General features: G+C 38.1%; 1 protein-coding gene across 1 annotated transcript in view; it reads right to left on the bottom strand.

Moving 5' to 3' along the window:
* CERS3 (ceramide synthase 3) overlaps positions 1 to 15,811 on the bottom strand; it is a gene marked incomplete at both ends in the record, with an annotated part of 105,039 nt that extends 89,228 nt beyond the window's left edge. Inside the window, one exon of the mRNA XM_082842387.1 lies at positions 15,639 to 15,811. Within this exon, the coding sequence (XP_082698513.1) occupies positions 15,639 to 15,811 (173 nt within the window). The remainder of the gene's footprint in view (positions 1 to 15,638) is intronic.
* Positions 15,812 to 25,603: the final 9,792 nt, after the last annotated feature.

Raw genomic sequence — 25,603 nt, 5'->3', positions numbered from 1 at the left:
TCAATCCTCTCACATGTATTGAGATTTGTTTTATGGTTTACACGTGGTCTATTCTGGAGAATGTTCCTTGTGCACATGAGAAGAATGTGTATTCTGCTATTATTGGTGGTGTGCTCTACAGATGTCTGTTAGGTCTAGTTCGTTTATAATGTTAATCAAGTCTTCTATTTTCTTGTTGATTTTCTGCCTAGTTGTTCTATCCATTATTGAAAATGGGGTACTGAAGTCTACAACTGTTATTGTTGAATTGTCGATTTCTCCCTTCAATTCTGTTTGTTTTTGCTTCACGTTTTTGGGACTATGTTGCCAGTTACATATATATTTATAAATGTTATATCTTCTTGATAGATTTACCCTGTTATAGTATAAAATGTCCTTTGTCTCTAATAACAATTTAAAGGCTGTTAAATTGTCTGGTATTAGTATAGCCACTCCAGCTCTCTTTTGGTTACTGCTTGCATGGTATATATTTTCTCATCCTTTTACTTTCAACCTATTTATTTCTTTGAACCTAAAGTGTTTCTCTTGTAGAAGCCATATAGTTGGATCATATATATATATCAAGTCCTCCTATCTATGCCTTTTAGTTGGAGTATTTAATTCATTTACATTTAATGTAAATTACATTTAATTACTGATAAGACAGGATTTATATCTGCCATTTTGCTATTTATTTTCTGTATAGCTTATGCCTTTTTGTTTCTCATATCTTCTATTACTATCTTGTTCTGTGTTAAATAGATATTCTGGCGTACTTTTTAAATTTTTTTTTTTACTGTTTTTAAAAATTACCTTCTTAGTGGTTCATCTAGGGATTACAATTAACATCTTAATTTATAACCTCCTAGCTCAGATTAATAGCCAAATAATTTCAGCACTATACAAAAATTCCATGATCTCTCCTCTCTGTGCTGTTACTGTCATATAAATTATATATTTATAAATTGTGTTCACATCAACATACATTTATGATTACTATTTTATGCAGTTGCCTTATAAATCAGATAGGAGAAAAACATGTTACAAGCAAAAAATGCATTTATATTTTCTTTTTATTTCTTATGTAGGTAACTTTACTGGTGTTCTTTATTTCTTCATGTGGATTCAAGTTAATGTCTGTGTCCTCTAATTTCAGCCTGTAGGACTCCCTTTAGTATTTCTCATAGGGTAGGTCTGCTTAGCAACAAATGCTTCCAGGTTTTGTTTATCTGGGAATGTCTTAATTTCTCTTTCATTTTGAAGGATAGTTGTGCTTGTTTGACAGTTTTTTCTTTCTTTTTATTTGTCCTCCCATTGCCTTTGGCTTCTATGGTTGCTGATGAGAAATTAATTCAATCTTACTGAGGATCCCTTTTATGTGATGAGATGCTCCTTTCTTGCTGCTTTCAAGATTCTTTCTTTGTCTTTCAACATTTTGCTTATGATGTATCTAGATATGGATCTCTCTAAGTTCATCCTACTTGGAATTTGTTTAGCTTCTTGGATATATAGATTAATGTTTGTCATCAAATTTTGGGAAATTTTTAGCCAATTATTTCTTCAAATATTTTCAATTCTGTTCATTTTCTCCTCCTCTTCTGGAGTTCCTGTTATGCATATGTTGCTGTGCTTGATGGTGTCCCACAGGTCTCTGAGGCTCTTTGTTTTTCTACATTTTTTTTTTTCCTCAGACTGCTGACTTTTTCTTTTGCCTGCTCAAATATGCTGTTAAGGCCCTCCAGTGAATTTTTAATATAAGTTATTGTACTTTTCAAGTCCCAATTTCTATTTGATTTCTTTTTATAATTTTTATCTCTTTATTGATATTCTTAATTTAGTGAGACATTGTTCTCATTCTTTCCTTAGTTTTTAAGCATGGTTTTCTTTAGTTCTCTGAACATATTTAAAATAGCTGACTTAAAGTCTTGTCTAATAAGAAGTCCAACATCTAGGCTTTGTAAGGGACACTCTATTGATTGCTGTTTTTTTCCTGTGTATGGGCCATACTTTCTTGTTTCTTTGCATGTCTTATAATTTTTTGTTGAAAAGTGGACAAGTTTAATAATATAATGTGACAACTCTGGAAATCAGATTATCCCCATACTCAGAGTTTGTTGTTGTCCATTTGTTTGTTTACATTTTTGAACTGATCTGTAAAGTCTGTATTCTTTGTCATGTGTGGGCACTAAAGTATCTATTAGGTTAGCTTAGTGGTCTCCTAATGATTAGACAGATATTTCCTTAAATGCCTGGAACCAATAAGTCTTCCAGTGTTTACTAAGGGGCTCTGTGTATGTTTCAGGGCACACCTTCAACACTAAGATAGTGGGCAACTCTGCCTTAGCCTTCACTTCCTGTTTGCACAGAGCCTCAAGGTCATCCAGAGGTGAGAACTTAAGGTCTACTAAGGTCTTACCTGAGCATGTGGATGGCCCTGGGCATGCCCAAAGCTCTACAAATTCAAGTGGTCTTCTAATTTCCAAGAATAAGTCAGAGCTTTTCAAAACCCCCTATGGACATATCATTTCCCAGCTTATCCTTTAAAAAGAAAAGCTGTTAGTTTATTGTTTGCCCCAACTGCTATCCATTACCTCAGGCAGTTCCAAAGTTAATTGATTGCATTTAATTGTTTTAGACAAGCACCCTTCTTCTCCCCAAGGAAAAAGGCAAACAAAGACAGCTTGTGAGTAATGCCCTTCCAGGGAACCACTAGACAGGCCAGATAATGACAGCTTTTTGGGAATGATGCTTTGAAGGAGCTCCAACTCTGTTCTGCTTCCTTCAACGGCTGCCAGGCTGCTGGTTTCCACTGAAATTGTGGGCTGTTGGTTTTTCAAGACTATCACAGAGGAAGAAAGGTAAGGACAGAAATAGGGCAAGTTAAAATGCCACAAAGCTTGCTGTTCTTTCCAACAGTCAGCTATTTTTCTTAAATAACACTCTCCAGATTGCTGCAAGTCTTTGAATAATTCTAAATTTTGAAAAGTTGATCTTGACAGTTTTTGCTAGTTTTCTGATTTTAGGAAGGAGAAAATTTTCAGAGACCCTTACTCTGACATTTTTGTTAACTTTCAGTGTGTAGTGGTTTTAATTTGCATTTTGCTAATGACTAATGATGTTGAACATCTTTTTATGTGTTTACTTGCTATTTGTATACCTCCTTTGGTGAGGTTTCTGCTCAAATATTCTGCCCATTAAAAAAAATCAAGTTATTTATTATTGAGTTACATATTCTGAATTTAATATATTATTGAGTTATATATTCTGAATTTAAGTCCCTCATCAGATATATGTTTTGTTCACATTTTCTCCTAGTCTGTCTTATCTTTTAATTTTACTGACATCTTTTAAAAATAACAATTAATGCATTTTTACATATCGTATAATTCACCATTTTCAAGTATACTACTCAGTGATTTTTTTCTTTTTTATTAAATTTACCAAGCTGTACATTATCACCATGAGTCAGCTTTAGAACATTTTCATCATCCCACTATAATACCTCGTACATATTTACGTTGGTCCCTCTTTCCTGTTAATCATGCCACAGGCAGTCACTAATCTACTTCCTGTCTTTATAGCTGTACCTTTTGTGGATATTTAACATAATGGAATCATACAATATGTGGTTGCTTGTGCCTGGCTTCTTTCATTGAGTTTAATGTTTTTGAGATACATCAATGTATTTGGACGCATTTGGAGTTCAGTCCTTTTTATTGCCAAATAATCTATTGTATAGATACACATACATTAACAATGTCTTTTGAAGAACATTTTAGCAATTTAACAAGAGAAATAAAAGCATATGCCCAAATTCTTCTATTCAAATATTCAGAGAAGTTTTATTCATTATAGCCAAAAACTGTAAAGAATCCAAATTTCCATCAACTAATTAAAGGATAATAAATTGCAATATATCAATATGTTGAGACTACTCAGAAATGACAAGGAATCATTGATACATATAATGACATGAAAAAAATCTCAAAAGCATTATGCTAAGTGAAAGAAATCAGACACAAAAGACTATAATCTATATGATTCCATCTATAGGAAATCTTAGAAAAGGCAAAATTATACTGACAGAAAGCATTTTAGTGATTGTGAGGAGATAGTAAGTAGGAAGAGGATTAACTGAATAGGGTACAGGGGTGTTTTCAGCCAATGGAAATCTCCTATATCATAATCGTGGTGATAGTTACATGACTGTTTACTTTTGTCAAAATGTGTCAAATTTTGGATGAACTTTCTTGTATGTAAATCATACCTCAGTAAAGATGATTTTTTAAAAGCATGATATGTCCCTATTCTTCCTTCATTTCTAACAAAGACTCCATTATCTGCCGGGTCAGGCTATTCTAGTACTTACTTAGAAGTTTCTGTGTTTAATTAAATGCTGGAAATTTTAGTTATGAATGATCATTTAACCCTTAAATTCATTGTTTATAACCACGGAGTTGAATAACAATTTTCCTAGGGACTTCCCTGGCAGTCCAGTGGTTGAGACTCCACATTCCCAATGCATGGGGCATGGGTTCGATCCCTGATAAGGGAACTAAGATCCCACATGCCACACTGCATGGCCAAAAATAAAAAAAATAAAAATAAAACAATTTTCCTAAAATACTCTGATAAAATATATAAGCCAATCCAACTTCCAGATGGCCTAAGTTCTCCTGAAAATGACCTATACATTTCAGACACATAAAAAACAAGCTTATTATGCACCATATGTACACAGAGCAATGTGGATAGATCATAAAGCACAGTGCTATATTAAAAAAAAAAGAAGATATGGAAGAAGGTCTTCTTACTATACCATTTATGTCAACTAACAATACATGTACTTTATGTTCATTCTCATGTTTGACTGGGTTATACAAACAAAAAGCCATCAAATACCTACAGCAAGAATGGCAACAGGACTAGGAAATGAGGATAAAAGGTAGTTAATGAAAAAGTTAATTGAAATCAGTCAATCAATCAAAAGAGATCTAATACAGACCAAAGACATGCTGTGGTTCAAGGAATATGATTAACTCCCCCTCTGCATAAAAGTTCCAAATAAAACAAAAACTTAGATGATCTTAAAACTAACAAAGACTCAAAAAACATATATGACAGGATTTTGGATAAATAACAGAATTGGGTCATTTATCTAACCTACTAGTTAAAAATTTTTATTGGAGAAAACACTCACTGTCTTTACTAGTAGAATAACGCAAATACAAAATAGTTTAATATGGCAGGGTTCTCAATCACACTCACTCAATGTTATCTCCTCAAATATTAGAAATGAAGAAATTAGCAAAAATAAAAAAGCAAAGCAGGATTAAGAAAAGAAGATTTATTCAGTAAGGGAATACAACCAATCTCAAAGCCAAACGAAGTATAACATTCCCCTCTAGGGAATCATGTGAGAGATAAAGGGTGGATAAGTATACACAATGGATAAAAATACATATCCATAGCATATTTGTGGATATGAGGATCATATCTACAGTCAAAGCATTAATTTAAAGAAGACTTGCTCCTTGGCAGGTACGGCACAAATTATGTGGTCTCGTCTGATCCCAGCAGGTCCGGGCCAAACCAGTGCCTAGCAGGTTCGAAGAGAAGAGAGCCATGTGGATGAAACGCTCTTGGTGCTGCAGCCAGGAGTCAGTGCTGTGCCTCTGAGGTGGGAGAGCCAACTTCAGGACACTGGTCCACAAGAGACCTCCCAGCTCCACATAAAAATCTCCCAGAGATCTCCATCTCAACACAGGCACCCAGCTTCACTCAACGACCACCAAGCTACAGTGCTGGACACCCTATGCCAAACAACTAGCAAGACAGGAACACAACCCCACCCATTAGCATAGAGGCTGCCTAAAATCATAATAAGTCCACAGACACCCCAAAACATACCACCAGAGGTGGACCTGCCCACCAGAAAGACAAGATCCAGCCTCATCCACCAGAACACAGGCACTAGTCCCCTCCACCAGGAAGCCTTCACAGCCCACTGAACCACCTTTAGCCACTGGGGACAGACACCGAAAACAACGGGAACTATGAACCTGCAGCGTGCGAAAAGGAGACCCCAAACACAGTAAGATAAGCAAAATGAGAAGACAAAAAAACACTCAGCAGATGAAGGAGCAAGATAAAAACCCAGCAGACCTAAAAAATGAAGAGGAAATAGGCAGTCTACATGAAAAAGAATTCAGAATAATGATAGCAAAGATGATCCAAAATCTTGGAAATAGAATAGAGAAAATGCAAGAAACATTTAACAAGGATCTAGAAGAACTAAAGATACAAGCAACGATGAACAACACAATAAATGAAATTAAAAACACTCTAGATCGGGCTTCACTGGTGGCACAGTGGTTGGGAGTCCGCCTGCCGATGCAGGGGGCGTGGGTTCGTGCCCCGGTCTGGGACGATCCCACATGCCACGGACTGGCTGGGCCTGTGAGCCATGGCTGCTGAGCCTGCGCGTCTGGAGCCTGTGCTCCGCAAAGGGAGAGGCCACAGCAGTGAAAGGCCCATGTACTGCAGAAAAATAAATAAATAAATAAATAAAATAAATACTCTAGAAGGGATCAATAGCAGAACAACTGAGGCAGAAGAACGGATAAGTGACCTGGAAGATAAAATAGTGGAAATAACTACTGCAGAGCAGAATAAAGAAAAAAGAATGAAAAGAACTAAGGACAGTCTCAGAGACCTCTGGGACAACCTTAAATGCACCAACATTCGAATTATAGGGGTTCCAGAAGAAGAAGAGAAAAAGAAAGGGACTGAGAAAATATTTGAAGAGATTATAGTTGAAAACTTCCCTAATCTGGGAAAGGAAATAGTTAATCAAGTCCAGGAAGCACAGAGAGTCCCATACAGGATAAATCCAAGGAGAAACACGCCAAGATACATATTAATCAAACTGTCAAAAATTAAATAGAAAGAAAACATATTAAAAGCAGCAAGGGAAAAACAACACATAACACACAAGGGAATCCCCATAAGGTTAACAGCTGATCTTTCAGCAGAAACTCTGCAAGCTAGAAGGGACTGGCAGGATATATTTAAAGTGATGAAGGAGAAAAACCCAAAACCAAGATTACTCTACCCAGCAAGGATCTCATCCAGATTTGATGGAGAAATTAAAACCTTTACAGACAAGCAAAAGCTGAGAGAGTTCAGCACCACCAAACCAGCTTTACAGCAAATGCTAAAGGACCTTCTCTAGGCAAGAAACACAAGAGAAGGAAACGACCTACAATAACGAACCCAAAACAATTAAGAAAATGGGAATAGGAACATACATATTGATAATTACCTTAAATGTAAATGGATTAAATGCTCCCACCAAAAGACACAGATTGGCTGAATGGATACAAAAACAAGACCCATATATATGCTGTCTACAAGAGACCCACTTCAGACCTAGAGACACATACAGACTGAAAGTGAGGGAATGGAAAAAGATATTCCATGCAAATGGAAACCAAAAGAAAGCTGGACTAGCAATTCTCATATCAGACAAAATAGACTTTAAAATAAAGACTATTACAAGAGACAAAGAAGGACACTACATAATGATCAAGGGATTGATCCAAGAAGAAGATATAACAATTGTAAATATTTATGCACCTAACATAGGAGCACCTCAATACATAAGGCAAATACTAACAGCCATAAAAGGGGAAATCGACAGTAACACATTCATAGTAGGGGACTTTAACACCCCACTTTCACCAATGGACAGATCATCCAAAATGAAAATAAATAAGGAAACACAAGCTTTCAATGATACATTAAACAAGATGGACTTAATTGATATCTATAGGACATTCCATCCAAAAACAACAGAATGCACACTTTTCTCAAGTGCTCATGGAACATTCTCCAGGATAGATCATATCTTGGGTCACAAATCAAGCCTTGGTAAATTTAAGAAAATTGAAATTGTATCAAGTATCTTTTCCGACCAAAATGCTATGAGACTAGATATCAATTACAGGAAAACATCTGTAAAAAATACAAACACATGGAGCTACACAATACAGTACTTAATAACGAAGTGATCACCGAAGAAATCAAAGAGGAAATAAAAAAATACCTACAAACAAATGACAATGGAGACACGACGACCCAAAACCTATGGGATGCAGCAAAAGCAGTTCTAAGAGGGAAGTTTATAGTAATACAATCCTACTTTAAGAAACAAGAAACATCTCGAATAAAAAACCTAATCTTGCACCTAAAGCAATTAGAGAAAGAAGAAAAAAAAACCCAAAGTTAGCAGAAGGAAAGAAATCATAAAAATCAGATCAGAAATAAATGAAAAATAAATGAAGGAAACTATAGCAAAGATCCATAAAACTAAAAGCTGGTTCTTTGAGAAGATAAACAAAATGGATAAACCATTAGCCAGACTCATAAAGAAAAAAAGGGAGAAGACTCAAATCAATAGAATTAGAAATGAAAAAGGAGAAGTAACAACTGACACTGCAGAAATACAAAAGATCATGAGAGATTACTACAAGCAATTCTATGCCAATAAAATGGACAACCTGGAAGAAATGAACAAATTCTTAGAAAAGCACAACCTGCCAAGACTAAATCAGGAAGAAATAGAAAATATGAACAGACCGATCACAAGCACTGAAATTGAAACTGTGATTAAAAATCTTCCAACACACAAAAGCCCAGGACCAGATGGCTTTACAGGCGAATTCTATCAAACATTTAGAGAAGAGCTAACACCTATCCTTCTCAAACTCTTCCAAAATATAGCAGAGGGAGGAACACTCCCAAACTCATTCTACGAGGCCACCATCACCTTGATACCAAAACCAGACAAGGATGTCACAAAGAAAGAAAACTACAGCCCAATATCACTGATAAACATAGATGCAAGAATCCTCAACAAAATACTAGCGAACAGAATCCAACAGCACATTAAAAGGATCATACACCATGATCAAGTGGGGTTTATTCCTGGAATGCAAGGATTCTTCAATATATGCAAATCAATCAACGTGATACACCATATTAACAAATTGAAGGACAAAAACCATATGGTCTTCTCAATAGATACAGAGAAAGCTTCTGAGAAAATTCAATACCCATTTATGATTAAAAAAAACCCTGCAGAAAGTAGGCATAGAGGGAACTTTCCTCAACATAATAAAGGCCATATATGACAAACCCACAGCCAAAATCGTCCTCAGTGGTGAAAAAGTGAAAGCATTTCCACTAAGATCAGGAACAAGACAAGGTTGCCCACTCTCACCACTCTTATTCAACATAGTTTTGGAAGTTTTAGCCACAGCAATCAGAGAAGAAAAGGAAATAAAAGGAATCCAAATTCGAAAAGAAGAAGTAAAGCTGTCACTTTTTGCAGATGACATGATACTATACATAGAGAATCCTAAAGATGCTACCAGAAAACTACTGGAGCTAAGCAATGAATTTGGTAAAGTAGCAGGATACAAAATTAATGCACAGAAATCTCTGGCATTCCTATACACTAATGATGAAAAATCTGAAAGTGAAATCAAGAAAACACTCCCATTTACCATTGCAACAAAAAGAATAAATATCTAGGAATAAACCTACCTAAGGAGACAAAAGACCTATATGCAGAAAATTATAAGACACTGATGAAAGAAATTAAAGATGATACAAATAAATGGAGAGATATACCATGTTCTTCGATTGGAAGAATTAACATTGTGAAAATGACTCTACTACCCAAAGCAATCTACAGATTCAATGCAATTCCTATCAAACTACCACTGGCATTTTTCACAGAACTAGAAAAAAAAATTTCACAATTTGTACGGAAACACAAAAGACCCCAAATAGCCAAAGCAATCTTGAGAACGAAAAACGGAGCGGAGGAATCAGGCTCCCTGACTTCAGACTATACTACAAAGCTACAGTAATCAAGATAGTATGGTACTGGCACAAAAACAGAAATATAGATCAATAGAACAGGATAGAAAGTCCAGAGATAAACCCATGCACATATGGTCACCTTATCTTCGATAAAGGAGGCAGGAATGTACAGTGGAAAAAGGACAGCCTCTTCAATAAGTGGTGCTGTGGGCTTCCCTGGTGGCGCAGTGGTTGAGAATCTGCCTGCCAATGTGGGGACACGGGTTCAAGCCCTGGTCTGGGAAGGTCCCACATGCCGCAGAGCAACTAGGCCCATGAGCCACACTACTGAGCCTGCAAGTCTGGAGCTTGTGCTCTGCAACAAGAGAGGCCGCGACAGTGAGAGGCCCGCACACCACTATGAAGAGTGGCCCCCACTCGCCGCAACTAGAGAAAGCCCTCGCACAGAAACAAAGACCCAACACAGCCCAAAATAAATAAATTAATTAATTAAAATTAAAAAATAAAATAAATAAGTGGTGCTGGGAAAACAGGACAGGTACATGTAAAAGTATGAGATTAGATCACTCCCTAACACCATACACAAAAATAAACTCAAAATGGTTTAAAGACCTAAATGTAAGGCCAGACACTATCAAACTCTTAGAGGAAAACATAGGCAGAACACTCTATGACCTAAAACACAGCAAGATCCTTTTTGACCCAACTCCCAGAGAAATGTAAATAAAAACAAAAATAAACAAATGGGACCTAAAGAAACTTCAAAGCTTTTGCACAGCAACGGAAACCATAAACAAGACCAAAACAGAACCCTCAGAATGGGAGAAAATATTTGCAAATGAAGCAACTGACAAAGGATTAATCTCCAAAATTTACAAGCAGCTCATGCAGCTCAATAACAAAAAAACAAACAACCCAATCCAAAAATGGGCAGAAGACCTAAATAGACATTTCTCCAAAGAAGATATACAGACTGCCAACAAACACATGAAAGAATGCTCAACATTATTAATCATTAGAGAAATGCAGATCAAAACTACAATGAGATATCATCTCACACCAGTCAGAATGGCCATCATCAAAAAATCTAGAAACAATAAATGCTGGAGAGGTTGTGGAGAAAAGGGAACACTCTTACACTGATGGTGGGAATGTGAATTGGTATAGCCACTATGGAGAACAGTATGGAGGTTCCTTAAAAAACTACAAATAGAACTACATTATGACCCAGCAATTGTACTACTGGGTATATACCCTGAGAAAACCATAATTCAAAAAGAGTCATATACCAAAATGTTCATTGCAGCTCTATTTACAATAGCCAGGAGATGGAAACAACCTAAGTGTCCATTAGAGGATGAATGGATAAAGAAGATGTGGCACATATATACAATGGAATATTACTCAGCCATAAAAAGAAATGAAATTAAGCTATTTGTAATGAGGTGGATGGACCTGGAGTCTGTCTTATAGAGTGAAGTAAGTCAGAAAGAGAAAGACAAATACCATATGCTAAGACATATATATGGAATTAAAAAAAAATGTCATGAAGAACCTAGGGGTAAGACAGGAGTAAAGACACAGACCTACTAGAGAATGGACTTGAAGATATGGGGAGGGGGAAGGGTAAGCTGTGACAAAGTAAGAGAGTGGCATGGACATATACACACTACCAAATGTAAAATAGATAGCTAGTGGGAAGCAGCCGCATAGCACAGGGAGATCAGCTCGGTGCTTTGTGACCACCTAGAGGTGTGGGATAAGGAGGGTGGGAGGGAGGGAGATGCAAGAGGTAAGAGATATGGGAACATATGTATATGTATAACTCATTCACTTTGTTATAAAGCAGAAACTAGCACACCATTGTAAAGCAAATATACTCCAATAAAGATGAAAGAAAGAAAGAAAAGAAAGAAAGAAAGAAAGAGAAAGAAAGAAAGAAAGGAAAGAAAGGAAGGAAGGAAGAAAGAAAGAAAGAAAGAAAGAAAGAAAGAAAGAAAGAAAGAAAGAAAGAAAGAAAGAAAGAAAGAAAGAAAAAAAAAAAAAGAGAAATAATGGTCCTGTTTGTTAACATGTCCAGGCTTCAAGGACAGAAATAACATTTTCAGTAGAACAGAGGAAGTATATAAGTACAGTTTTCTACTTTAGCATTATCCTTTCATTTCAAAGAAATCTAGAAAATCAATCAATTCATGTTATGTAAGTGTAAATAAATATGAATAGGTACTTAATTAAAAACCTATTTTGAAAAAGGAGAGAATAAAGAAGCACAATAAGTATTTGATAAACTGAACTGAAGAGGGAAATGACAGATCTTAGCTCTAGAAGGACCTTAGACTAAGATGAAATTTCCTGAACTTTCATTTTATTGATATAGAATAGAAGGGAAAAGTCCAAGAGGAAGAAAAGAGAACGTGAACTTCTGCTCCCATGTAAATGGTTCAAAGTTAGGTTAATTACCAGGGAATGAGTCTCAGGTTTGCTACTACTGCAGAACTGAGCCCTCAGATGGCCTCATTCAGACACCCACATAGCCCGCTCTTCCTTTAGCACTACATCAGTTACCTGTGAGCCAAAAGCCAAGGAATCCCATAGCACTACCCCCCACATATTTTTTTTTTCAATATTGTTTCGTAGAATAAAAAAGAAGGCAGGCCTAGGCTGATATTAAGCATGTGAGGGCTTCCCTGGTGGCGCAGTGGTTGAGAGTCCGCCTGCCGATGCAGGGGACGCGGGTTCATGCCACGGTCTGGGAGGATCCCACGTGCCGCGGAGCAGCTGCGCCCGTGGGCCATAGCCGCTGAGCCTGCGCGTCCGGAGCCTGTGCTCGGCAACGGGAGAGGCCACAGCAGTGAAAGGCCCGCGGCCCTCGAACCGCAAAAAAAAAAAAAAAAAAGCATGTGAAGTTTAAATACTTCTCCTAAACAGAAACAATAGCCTATTGCCATTAAGATTGATTCCCATTTCCTAAGGTTTGAAAGGCTCTTTGACCAGATTTAATCAGAGGGTTTTATATGAGAGAACAAAATATCTGAAGTAATGCAAGTCTCAGATAACATTTAAGTCCAATGTACTATTTTGAGACTGTTTCAATTGAAGACGGTTAGCAACAATCCTTTTTCAACTCCTGTAAACTGCTACACCTACCCTTCTTTAAAGAATCCCATCATGCCCTCATGTTGCTCAGTGGAAATGGTAGAGGTGGGGTATCTATTCATTGTACCATTAAGTAAAAGCAAAAAGATTACCTTCTGATTTTACCACCCCCATCCCTGCCTTGGACTCTTCCAGGACCATAATTTACTCTGAGATAATGTGCTTATTCCACAAGTGCTTAAATTTGAGTAGCTTAGATCCTCTCTAAATCATACTTCAGACACAAAAAAGAATGTATAGAAGAGTCTGGATATACTAGTTAGAAATTGTTATTCTAGACCCCTCCCCACCAAAAAAATTAAAACATAAGGTAAAACTTGTAAGGAAAGGAAATTCTAAATACAAAGCAAATGTCAGTCACTTTCAAATGATCTACTTGTTTGTTCTTTATCCATCTGTCTCTCTACTCCTTTCTGGGAAGGGCCCTTACTTCCTCATCTTAAATGGCTCCTGGTTAGTACTAAAAGATAAAAATAAGCCAGCCAAATCACAACTCCTGGTCACTTCCTAGAATGAGGAGGTGTAACACAAACACAGTTCAGGACAAAAGAAGGAAGCGTTCTTGTGATACATATACCATAGGATATGCTGAAACACTGTGTCAAATTTATACGAATTTTTGATAGTTAAGAAAAGTTCACATTTGCTATCATTCCCTTAAGCCATGTCTTCTATACTCGCAAAGGATATTAATTTACTCTCTTTTGCCACCAGGAGTATTTCATTGTGAAAGTCCAAGAAGTACCGGTACAGGGGAAAATAAAAACCCAGCAACCCTGAACCTGGTGTCATACCATGGGGGTTAAAGTCCCAGATCTACTCCCGACATACTAACCATGTGACCTTGGCCATCTCACTTACCTCTCATTTTCTTGACTGAGATCACACCACTTATGATTTTCTGTACCTCTTAAAATATAAGTTTCTATTCAAATGCAAGGTGTAAGTAATATTTTATTTATGATCTAAGTGGTTTAGTCTAAGGCAAATGATATAGAAGCCCTGAAAAAATATAAACTTATACTTCAAAAAGCATGATCTTGCTCCCATGTTAAATTTTCCTTCCTTCTATTGCATTAAAAGAAATATGAAAAAAAAGAGAGATATGAGATTAGTGGAGCAACACATAGTTTTCTGTAGTGTCATGGGATGGAAAAAACTAAGCGTGAGTAATTGGTAGTTAAAGTTATAAGGAGTTACAAAAGACTACACTTAACCCCTTGAGAAGAAGCAAGAATGGTCCTAGGAATTAAAAGAAGATTGGATTCCTTCCTGATAATTGTTGGAGAGGCCAAGACCAGGGCATAACAAGTTGGTCCTCCACAACTATGCTGCTTTGGCAAACAAAAATTTTTCTAGTTCACTGTCTGATCAAAATGTTAAAAATGGATCTGTCCACCAAAAAGTAGGAAATCTGCAGTGCAAATAAGTAGAGGACCTGGATGACAAGTTCAAAGATCACCAGACACTGCAAGAAAAGCAAGTATTTCAGGACAGCAGAGTAATTTGCTAATTTGGAAGTGCAGTGGCACAATGCTACTTTATTTAGGCATTCTTTGACAAATCCAAACATGTGAGTAAAAGTAAAATTAACTGTCAAAAAGGGAGAACATTTTCAAATGTTCTCAGCTAGAGCTTAGTGGTATTGAGGGGCTTTCTTTTCCTCCCAATAGCAATAGCACATTGTTGGCCCAAGTGAAGCTGTTATTTGTACAAAAACCTTTTGGACAATCCATGAAACAGAGTTGGTCAAACTAACTCTTGAGATAAGGACCCTGCAAATGGTTATAAACATATGATCTGCATTACAGTTAGTCTTGGACAAAATGATCTTTATCAGATTTTGTCTTAAGTTTATCCAAGTCTTGACATTTGAATATTGTTTTTGCTCCAAAAAAATTAATGTGCTAATAACAGTTTTTTGAAATAGAGACAACTACAGAGATTATAGATGAACATTTATCTTCAGTTATCATAACACTAGTACAGTTTTAATAGAAGGTTGGAGGTAATATCTATTTAAATTAAATTAAGAAAAAGAAAAGAAGTTTACTTTTTCTGAGAAAGCAAATTGATATTTTTCTTTGATTTCCTTATACCTTGGAATGAAGGTCTGCTATTAAAACTTTCAATAAACCTTTAAAGTAAACTATGCTATAAAGCAATATTAAGTTTGGTCTTTAATGAGCCACTTTTGCTATTTTATAGGCATTCTAAAATGATAATGCATCCCCTAGTCACACTCTCCTAATACTGCCAACAAAGACATGGGGATGCATATCCATTGTCAGACAACATGGTACATGGAACATAAGCTGAGTTCTTGTACCGTCATTGACACTAATAAGCTCTGTGATCCTTAACCTCTCTTGATCTCAATTTTCTTCATTGTAAAACTAATGTACTTGAGGAGATTGTGTTTCTAATTTTTATTTGTTCAGTCTAGATAATATTTAGTGTGCATTTAATTTCATGAACTCCCCTAAGAACCTGTAGCCCATTAGTGGTGACCTCCGAACAACACATTCTTTAAGAATCTTACCAAAATTCTTTATTCTAGAGGTGGGGCAAAGAAGGGGAATGGGGAGGAAAGACATACAAACACTACTTACTTTTCAAAAAAATGTCTGATAATTATCAAGACAAAAGCATATGGAATGGTCATACATAAATGAGAGGGTTTCACAAAGACGAGTCCATCATGATCTTCAAGATCTGACCACTTTATTGTTGGAGGAAGCCAGAATCTTTCCAACCAAAACCATTCTTTAAACATCTGAAACATTCTAGAGAGATGGAAAAAGAATACATTAGACTTATAGAACAAATACTTAAAATTGAGACAACATTGACACCTTTAATCAAAATACCTAAACCCGAGAGTTTAGAACACAGGGTACTATTATTGAACAGAACGGAGTACTATTATTTACCGGGCTTCATGGAGCTTCATTGCATTAAACAGGAATTACTCTGCCAACACTCTCAGAAGAATTTCGGCTGTGGCATGGCAAACTGAAGTTTAATACACCACTGTTCACACTCTTGGCACAACATGTGTTAATATTATGGGTATGTGTCTTCCTCTTATATGTTTCTATCATATGAAAATTAATCTAACAATAATCTCTACAACTTCAACATGCCAAAGGCCAACCTCATGAAAGTTCCAAGTATGTATAAACCTTCGCTAGTATCCTAAGAACTTCTCCAGGAGATAAAGGGCAAGCATATTTAACTTTGTATTACAATAAAGAATTCAAATTAGTCCATGTCAACAAATATTTACAGAGATTCTATTATTTGTCAAGCCCTGTGCTAGGCACTGAGGATGCAAAGATTAAAAAGACAGCGTTCTTGCCTTAAGGACCTTATATTCTGTGGGCAGGGCAGGCCTGACAGACGACTCTGACACACTTTTTTCAGGTACAATGAAACAGGTTTGTAGTGGGTGCTGTGGGAACAAGGTGACCAGCACTGAGCCCAGCCAAGATGCGTCGGGAAAGCCCACTGGAGCAGATGATATTGAACAATGTTCAAGATGTCTTAAACGGTAAGTGGAAGTAAACCAGAGAAAGCAGGAAAATGGGAAAGAGGGAATAGAAGTTTTAAGGAGAGAAAGTACACTGATCAAGTAACCAGAAACATAGAAGAACATTTAGATGCTCCAATCTCATCATTTAGGCTATGACAATTTTAATCTTGACATTTTGACCTTGAGGATGTTTTGATGTAATCCTTTAACAGTTAATCAGACAAAGAAGTCAAACGTCCACAGATTCACAGCAGGGTGGTCAAAATAACTCTGTCAAAACCTCTTGATTTGTAAATACCACGTGCCCATGGAACACCACCAGCAGTGTGGTTCCACCACAGCCTAAGAATCCAAGGTGTGGGATGCTGGGTCACACACAAGTGCCCAGAGTCTCGGTTTATTGTCCTGGCATAATTAATAATAGTGCCCCTTCCTTTCATAAGTGTCCCAGTTTGGGTAATAAATCATACAGTAACTCTCATCAAAAGGCTGGTGAGGGCTTCCCTGGTGGCGCAGTGGTTGAGAATCTGCCTGCTAATGCAGGGGACACGGGTTTGAGCCCTGGTCTGGGAGGATCCCACATGCCACAGAGCAACTAGGCCTGTGAGCCATAACTACTGAGCCTGCGCGTCTGGAGCCTGTGCTCCGCAACAAGAGAGGCCACGATAGTGAGAGGCCCACGCACCGTGATGAAGAGTGGCCCCCGTTTGCCACAACTAGAGAAAGCCCTCACACAGAAATGAAGACCCAACACAGCAAAAATAAATAAATTAATTAATAAACTCCTACTCCCAACATCTTCTTAAAAAAAAAAAATGGCTGGTGAGACAGTTCAGACTTGGTCACAGAGTGTCTGCAATCCAGGCTAAGGAGCTTGGGCTTTAACCAATGGAACCCAGGAAGAGTATTATGCAGAGGAATAAAATAATCAGATATTTTAGAAAGGTTACTTGGGCAGCCAGGTCTTCTGAGAGCCCACGTGGTATCTTTGTGTCGATTACAGGATGGTGTCCCCTCTGGGCAGACACAGCCCTTCTTGCCAGCAGAATGAGATCTGGGTTTCAGCCTCCAGAACCCTCGGCCAGGCACACACATGGCTGCTCTCTGGCAGCAATATGGAGTACATTTCAGGACACAGGAAGACTGAAGAGCAATTATGAGTTTGAAGCACTAAATATGGTCAGAAATTGGAAGCTGCAGAGAGCAGTGGTATCAGGCAGCTGAACCTGCTGATCACGCCATTTATGAGATTACACGTGAGATCTAAACTGGGTAGAGAATAAAGAGAGGCCAAGAAAGAAATGAGAAGGAGGGAAAAAAATACAAAACTCAAGGGACCAGAGGCCAAAGAACAAGTCTGTTGGAAGTGGGACCCAAGAGAGCGGAAAGACTCAATCAGAGATGAGGATCAGAGTGGAGTATCAGCATTACAGATTTCTGATTTCAGATGAAGAAGAATTCCAGAGTGTGGACATCAATATGCTTCAGAAAAATCCACACCAAAACCAAATAACTAACCATGGTGAGATATTCCCTACTTTATTTCATTTCTCATCTGCTGCTCAGAGACACGTGCGTGCAAAGTAGCAGGAAACTGGTCACACCCACACCTGCAAGCCTTGTGTGGAGAAGGAGAGGGGCTGCCTTCTTTTTCATGTATTAATCATTTTACTGTAACTTCTACCTTGGAGGAGGGTAAGTAGCATTAATACAGTCGCAAAATTGTGCAAATATGGTGGAATAAAGATCATCAGGAAATATTTACTGAATACTTCCTATCAGTCTTTGGGTCTACAGAAAGGAAAGGGATGATCCTAGACTTCAGGGAGCTTACAACTGAGCCAGGACTGACCTGGATTTGGACTAGGGAGGAGACAGTGAGAACTGATGAAAGAGTTGTTAGGAAGGAAGAATTAACACACTTTGGCAAGGGAGCTGAGGATTCCAGCCTGGCTGCCTGGGCCATCTGACATAACTAACCAAAGAGGGAATTAAGAGAGGAAATCTGCATTGAAGTGCACAGCCGGATTGGGTCAGAACAAGAGCAGGCACAATTCTTTGAGTGAGACTACAGCTAAAATTCAAAATTCCTACAGATCTTAGAAATGAGCCCAGGTCACGGGAGTCTCTCCTGTAACGGACAAACCTTGTACCGTACCTGTGTCCCTCACTGCATCAGAACGACCTACTCCTGCAAGGGGAGGTCTATTTCTTCCTAAAAGTTTGCCTTAGCATGTTCATTACTATATGAGCTCCAAATTTAATAGACTATGACTCAGGGAACAAATAGCAATGGCAGTGAGTTAGTTTTGATACTATTATAATAATCATTATACAAAATAGTTTGCTCACTCCTAAAATGTAACTCCAGGCAGTAAAGATTATTTTGTCCAGTGTGAAATATAACTAAATAAACAGCTTACAATGGTTATATAGGGGTTGCCACGCTAAATAATATGCAAGCAATGAAAAAAGATTTGTTGAAAGCCTAGTAACTCTAATATCAAACAACCAAAAACATATATGGGGAGAGAGAAAGAACTCAGAAGTTAAGGGTGGCCCCCGGGTATATGTAGTTCAAATTGAGAAAAAAAATCTACACTATTTCCTCTTTCTTCATGTGCTGCCACCAAACATCAATTACTGCTGCTTCAAAAGAGTTAAGAATCTCTTCTTCACAGGACATACAAAAATTAACTCAAAATGAAGCACAGATCTAAATATAAGGGCTAAAATAATAACACTCTTAGAATATTATATAGGAGTAAATCTTCAACACCTGGGGTTAAGCAAAGCCTTCTTGCATATGACACCCAAAGCACAAACAACAAAATAAAAAATAGATAAATCGGACTTCATCAAAATTAACACATTTTGTGTTTCAATGGATACCATCAAGAAAGTTAAAAGACAATCCATATACAGAGTGTGGAGAAAAGGGAACCCTCTTGCACTGTTGGTGGGAATGTAACTTGATACAGCCACTATGGAGAACAGTATGGAGGTCCCTTAAAAAACTAAAAATAGAACTACCATACAACCCAGCAATCCCACTACTGGGCATATACCCTGAGAAAACCATAATTCAAAAAGAGTCATGTACCAAAATGTTCATTTCAGCTCTATTTACAATAGACAGGACATGGAAGCAACCTAAGTGTCCATCGACAGATGAATGGATAAAGAAGATGTGGCACATATATACAATGGAATATTACTCAGCCATAAAAAGAAATAAATTGAGTTATTTGTAGTGAGATGGATGGACCTAGAGTCTGTCATACAGAGTGAAGTAAGTCAGAAAGAGAAAAACAAATATCGTATGCTAACACATATATATGGAAGCTAAGAAAAAAAAAAAAGGTCATGAAGAACCTAGGGGCAAGAAGGGAATAAAGACACAGACCTACTAGAGAATGGACTTGAGGATATGGGGAGGGGGAAGGGTAAGCTGTGACAAAGTGAGAGAGTGGCATGGACATATATACACTATCAAACGTAAAATAGATAGCTAGTGGGAAGCAGCCGCATAGCACAGGGAGATCAGCTCGGTGCTTTGTGACCACCTAGAGGGGTGGGATAGGGAGCGTGGGAGGGAGGGAGACGCTAGAGGGAAGAGATATGGGAACATATGTATAACTCATTCACTTTGTTATAAAGCAGAAACTAACACACCATTGTAAAGCAATTATACTCCAATAAAGATGTTAAAAAAAAACAGACAATCCATCGAATGGGAGGAAATATTTGAAAATCATATATCTGATAAGGGACTTGTATTTAGAATATATGAAGAACACTTAGAACTCAATAATAAAAGGACAAATAACCCAATTTAAAAATGGGCAAAGGATCTTGAATAGACATTTCATCAAAGAAGATATACAAATGGCCAATAGGCACATGGAAAAATGCTCAACATCATTAACCATGAGGGGAATGCAAATAAGAAACAAACCCAGAGATATCCTTCATTATACCCACTAAGATGGCTATAATCAAAAAGATAACAATGTTGGCAGGATGTGGAGAAACTGGAACCCTCATATATTGCTTGAGGGAAAGTAAAATGGTGCAGCTGCTGTGGAAAATAGTCCGCAGTTCCTTGAAATGTTAAACACGGAGTTATCATATGACCCAGCAATTCTACTCCTAGGTATATACTCAAGAGAATTGAAAGGATTCATGCTATGACATGGATGGCTCTTGAAAACATGCTAAGTAAAAGAAGCCAGGCAGAAAAGGCACATATTGTATAATTCCGGTCATGTGAAATGTTCAGAATAGGCAAATATAGGGAGACAAACAGTAGTTTAGTAGTTCCTTAGGGTGTACACGGGGGTGTGGGGGGAAGTGGGGAGTGGCTGCTAATGGGTACAGGGTTTCTTTTGGGGGTGATGAAAATGTTCATAAATTGAATGTGGTGCTGGTTGCACAACTCTGTGAATATACTAAAAAAAACATTAAATTGCACACTTTGGGTGAATTCTATGGTATGTGAGTTATATCTAAAATAAAAAAAGTTAAAGTCTCCTTCTGACTTATATATACTACCAAATGTAAAATAGATAGCTAGTGGGAAGCAGCCACATAGTACAGGGAGATCAGCTCGGTGCTTTGTGATCACCTAGAGGGGTGGGATAGGGAGGGTGGGAGGGAGACGCAAGAGGGAGGGGATATGGGGATATATGTGTATGTATAGCTGATTCACTTTGTTATAAAGCAGAAACTAACACACCATTGCAAATCAATTATACTCCAATAAAGATGTTAAAAAAATTTTTTTAATAAAATAAATAAATAAAAGTCTCCTTCTCAGCTTCATCCTCCTTTAACTTTTATATCTTTTAATCCATGACTCAGCCTGAACTTCATGCTAAAGCTTCCTATCATCTCATTTAAGGGTCTTGAGTTTTACCTCCCAAATTCACCTGAGTCAAGGTTGTGTCCACGGGAAATTCCCAGGCAGTGCAGTGGTTAGTGCTCCGCACTTTCACCGCCAAGGACGCGTGTTTGCTCCCTGGTCAAGGAACTAAGATCCCACAAGCTGTGTGGTGCAGCCAAAAAAAAAAAAAAAAAAAAAGATTGTGTTCATGAACCCAGAAAAATAAATAGTGAAGGAAAGACTATATCCAGATTCAGACTTCAGCATGATTTTGAAGTTAATGGCTTTCTGGGAGAAAATAAAAATTTCATGCTTTAAAAAGTAAAAACAGACTAACTCCTCTGAAGGAGAAATGGCTCTCTCAGATGACAGACTTCGGTATAGAGTGTTCAGGTCAACAGTCTAGCTCTGGGCAGTGGGTTTTACTCATCCAGGCTAACCCTCCAGCCAGCCTCTCTACCATACTTGCTCTCAAGACGAGATCCAGGGCTAAGCAGAGAGAGAACTGGGACTGGCACTCTCCTCCTCTTTTCTGCCATTTCATTCTAGTAGCAAGAAGCAAGTCACATTCTCTTAGCCTCTCAGTAGCTGTCTTAAGGCCACAAGCCTGTTCCAGGACCTCTGGCATCCTTTACAGTCATCTTTCCCTGACTCTAGTGTACAGGACGTGCTGTTCTAGAGGTAGCCCAGCTTTCAGCCCTCCTAGTAGCAGAGGAAATCAGCAATGTGTGTAGAGTTGGTACCATGCCTTTCCCACTGTGAAAGCCAAGATGGACAATTTTCCATCTGCTAGCGGTTGACCTGGGATGGCCTGGGGTTGGCAAAATGGAGGCTTTACTCAGGACTTTGAATCTGGACCAGACCGGGACGAGTTGCATCAGCAGCAGATGGCATTCTGCCTAGGCTGCTGCTGCTGAGAACACAGTTGTCATCTCTCAGCTTCCTGGCTTTCCTGATCACCTTAGTCTCTTGGTTTCTACTGTGGTCCAGATCTGGTCCATCACCCTTCTTTTGGTGCTGTGAGTCACTTTCAGTGAAGCCTTTTGTTTAAGGTAGTAAGAAAGAGGTGGATTCCATTGCTTACAATCAAGAGCACTGACTGATACACCTAGCATTTTCCCCACTCTCCTTCAGGAGAAACAGACAGCTCCAATTCAGCTGTCTGAACCTTAAATTTAGCAGAAGTGCCTGTTCTTAGGATTTCCTTCTAAAGTTTAAATGGGGAAGCAGGAACTCCCTTGAGTAACTGAGGAGGGACTGGCAGCCTGTAGCATCTGTCAGTTTCTCCCTCTGGTTAGCCTTCGATCTCATCTTGCCCACAATGGGCACTTGTTGGTCCCCTTTTCTTTCTTTCTCTCCCATTTTTGCTCCTGTTCCGCCTACATTTCAAATGCGACAGTGGCACTCAGTCACTACTTAAGGGTTTTTTGGTTGTTCAGTGTAACAGAGGCTGCTGGCTTCCCTGACTCAGCCTTAAAAAGATGCCTGGTGAATGACAAACATTCACACAGTGAGTGGAACGGTACCTGTATGCTGTGTTAACTAACTATTGTGATATTTAAACAATCCTCAGATGGAAAGAGAATTAGAAAATATTGAGATGGAGAGATACCTGTGTTTTTAAAACCCCACAAGTTACTGCTCTAAAAAAAAAAAAAATCCTGAGCATTTGCAACAATGAATCTGTCATTCAGGAGCCCTGCCTGTGACTCAGTCACTTTTGAACACTCTGAGAAGCTCACTGACTCCCACATCAAACTCATAGCCCACATCTCATCTTGATTCATTTGGCTGAACTCTAGGCCTTTCTGGCAACTGAAAATTGCCAACCGTATTGACAACTTTTCAGTCTCTGCTTAGTGTTCTCTCAGAAGCAAACGTATTCATTTACTCCTTGGCCATTCTCAGTCCCTTTTTTCTCATCAGCTACTCAAACTCCATTTTTTCCCATCCTTCGTACATTCTCTAAGTACTGAAATTCCTACTTAACATAAAAAAAATCTGAAGGAACTACAATTTTTATTTATATAAAAGAATCTGAAGCTATTTTTAAAAATAGGAAATATTTACAAGAAAAGTACCTGCAGTTATTTCTTTTTACTTTGGGGAAGTTCAGTAATGGAGGTGGCATCATAGCCCAGCTGTGTTTTCCCACTAATACTGTGGAAATTTTAAACCCTATTTTCAACTCCAGCTGCCAGTAGTTTGCAGGAAGACAATCTAATGAATGTAGGTTTTTATGACTCATTATTTTCTGACCTCATGGATACAGAACCCATCAGGGTGAAGGAAGCCTGTTGAGCCACTTTCTCAGACACACACCATTAAATCTGACCTTAGTACTTGAAGAAATAAAATTATCTGGGTTACAAGTTTATCACTATTTGAAGCAACATTTTTGTAAAGTACTGAAAAAATGTGGTACTCTAACTATTGCTGAGGTAAGAACTCCAAGTCAGGCTGAGTCTTTGGACAGCTTCTGGTAACTATCCATCTAATCCCTACTGTAAACATCACATCAGTTTAGAAGATAACTCTACAGAACATATCTCTTGGACGGAGGGGAGTGACAAGAAAGTATCTCTACAGAACAGAAAATATCTCTCAGATAGAGGACGGTGATGAGAAATGGGAAGTTAGGAAAACAAGTTAAATTGAAGTAAAGGCATATTCCTGAGCAATGCAGTGAGAGACACTCTTGAATCAGTATTCACAATTTCTGAGTATTATTATGGTTGGAGGATATGAGAGTTGGTGAGCGTTTTTGTGACTGGGTGACCAGCTGGATTACAGAGGGGCCAGGGTTCTCTGGTGAAGAGAAAGTCAGCTCCAGAAGAGCAAGGACTTTGCGTGGCTCATACACTACTGTATACCCAAAGTTTGCCACACAGTAGACACTATACAAGTGCTTGCTGAATGAACTGATGGAGGGTTTACTGAGGCTGGAACGGAGTTTTGAACAATAAAGGCATGACACTATGGCCAGAAATTATATCTAATTTATTGATAACTATGTACAACTTCATTTTCGTTAGCTGGAGAACAATTTTTAAAATTTGGTGTAGGAGGTCAGGTAAACATGTTTATCTAACTTTAGTCTACCTTAACTCTACTAACTCAACCAAAAGAACTGGTTTATGCCTTTAAGATAAAACACAAAAGAAAACATGAGCAGCTACTTGCTTCCTGTGAACAGTGTAAGGACTGAGCCAGCTGTAACTTCCAATTCTGAAAGCATTTTGAGTTGCGCCATTTCAAATGGATAAGACAATGCAAATGACAGAGCAACTTAACTCTGAAGGATATTTATTATGACTAAGTTAGTTTATAAAAATATAATAAATGCCTGGGCTTATAACTTTAGAAAACTGAAGAGAAGAAAAAAAAAACCCTATACTTTATGTAAAGAAGTAATTAACTTACAACAAGATAAAAACAATTTTAATTCCCTCATATTGAATTTTACAATTATACCAATTTAAAGCCTCAAAGAAATTCAGAACAGATTTAGAAATGAAAAAGAAAATTTCAGAAGATCTGTAGCAGAAACATGGTATTGCCTCAAAGATGCCATTGAGGGGTGTCGGGATGTCCTAAGTATCCATTGATTCTGCCTTTTAGTTACAGACACCCCCCCCACCCAGTTTAACCTGGCACGTGGCTACCCTGCCACACGAGGCAATATTTCCCAACCTCCCTTTATCACGGCTAGGTGCGGCCATGCGTGACCATGTCTGGGTCAATGACACAGGAGTGGGAACTGATTTGGGTAATCTCCCTAAAGACCAAGCTGCATGTCCTGGCTTCTCTCTGTCTTCCTTCCTGACAGCTGGAAATGGGGATGACAGAACTGGAGCAATTTTTGAAGCCAATTAGCACATTAGCCCTGGTCCACCCATATCTGAACTGTTATGTACAAGAGAAATAAACTTCTATTTCATGTAAGTCATTAGATTTTGACCCTGTTTGCCTGCTCTGTGAAATAAGTCTGGTCCCTTTGGTCCCTTTACCTACTTCCTTTGCCAGCTGGCCCAGGACCTTTCCAAGTAGGGAGTAGTGGAGAGATACTGCAGGAGGAAGAAGTTTCGCTTTTGGCTCTGGTGCACTCCCAGTGAAGCCTCCAGCAGCCCCCATCAGCCAGCAGAATCCACCAGCAC

This window comes from Leucopleurus acutus (genome assembly GCF_964270905.1).
Source record: "Leucopleurus acutus genome assembly, chromosome: 1".
Classification (NCBI taxonomy): Eukaryota; Metazoa; Chordata; class Mammalia; order Artiodactyla; family Delphinidae; genus Leucopleurus; species Leucopleurus acutus.
Note: the sequence above shows the minus strand (reverse complement) of the source record. Positions and strands in the feature narration are given on the sequence as shown.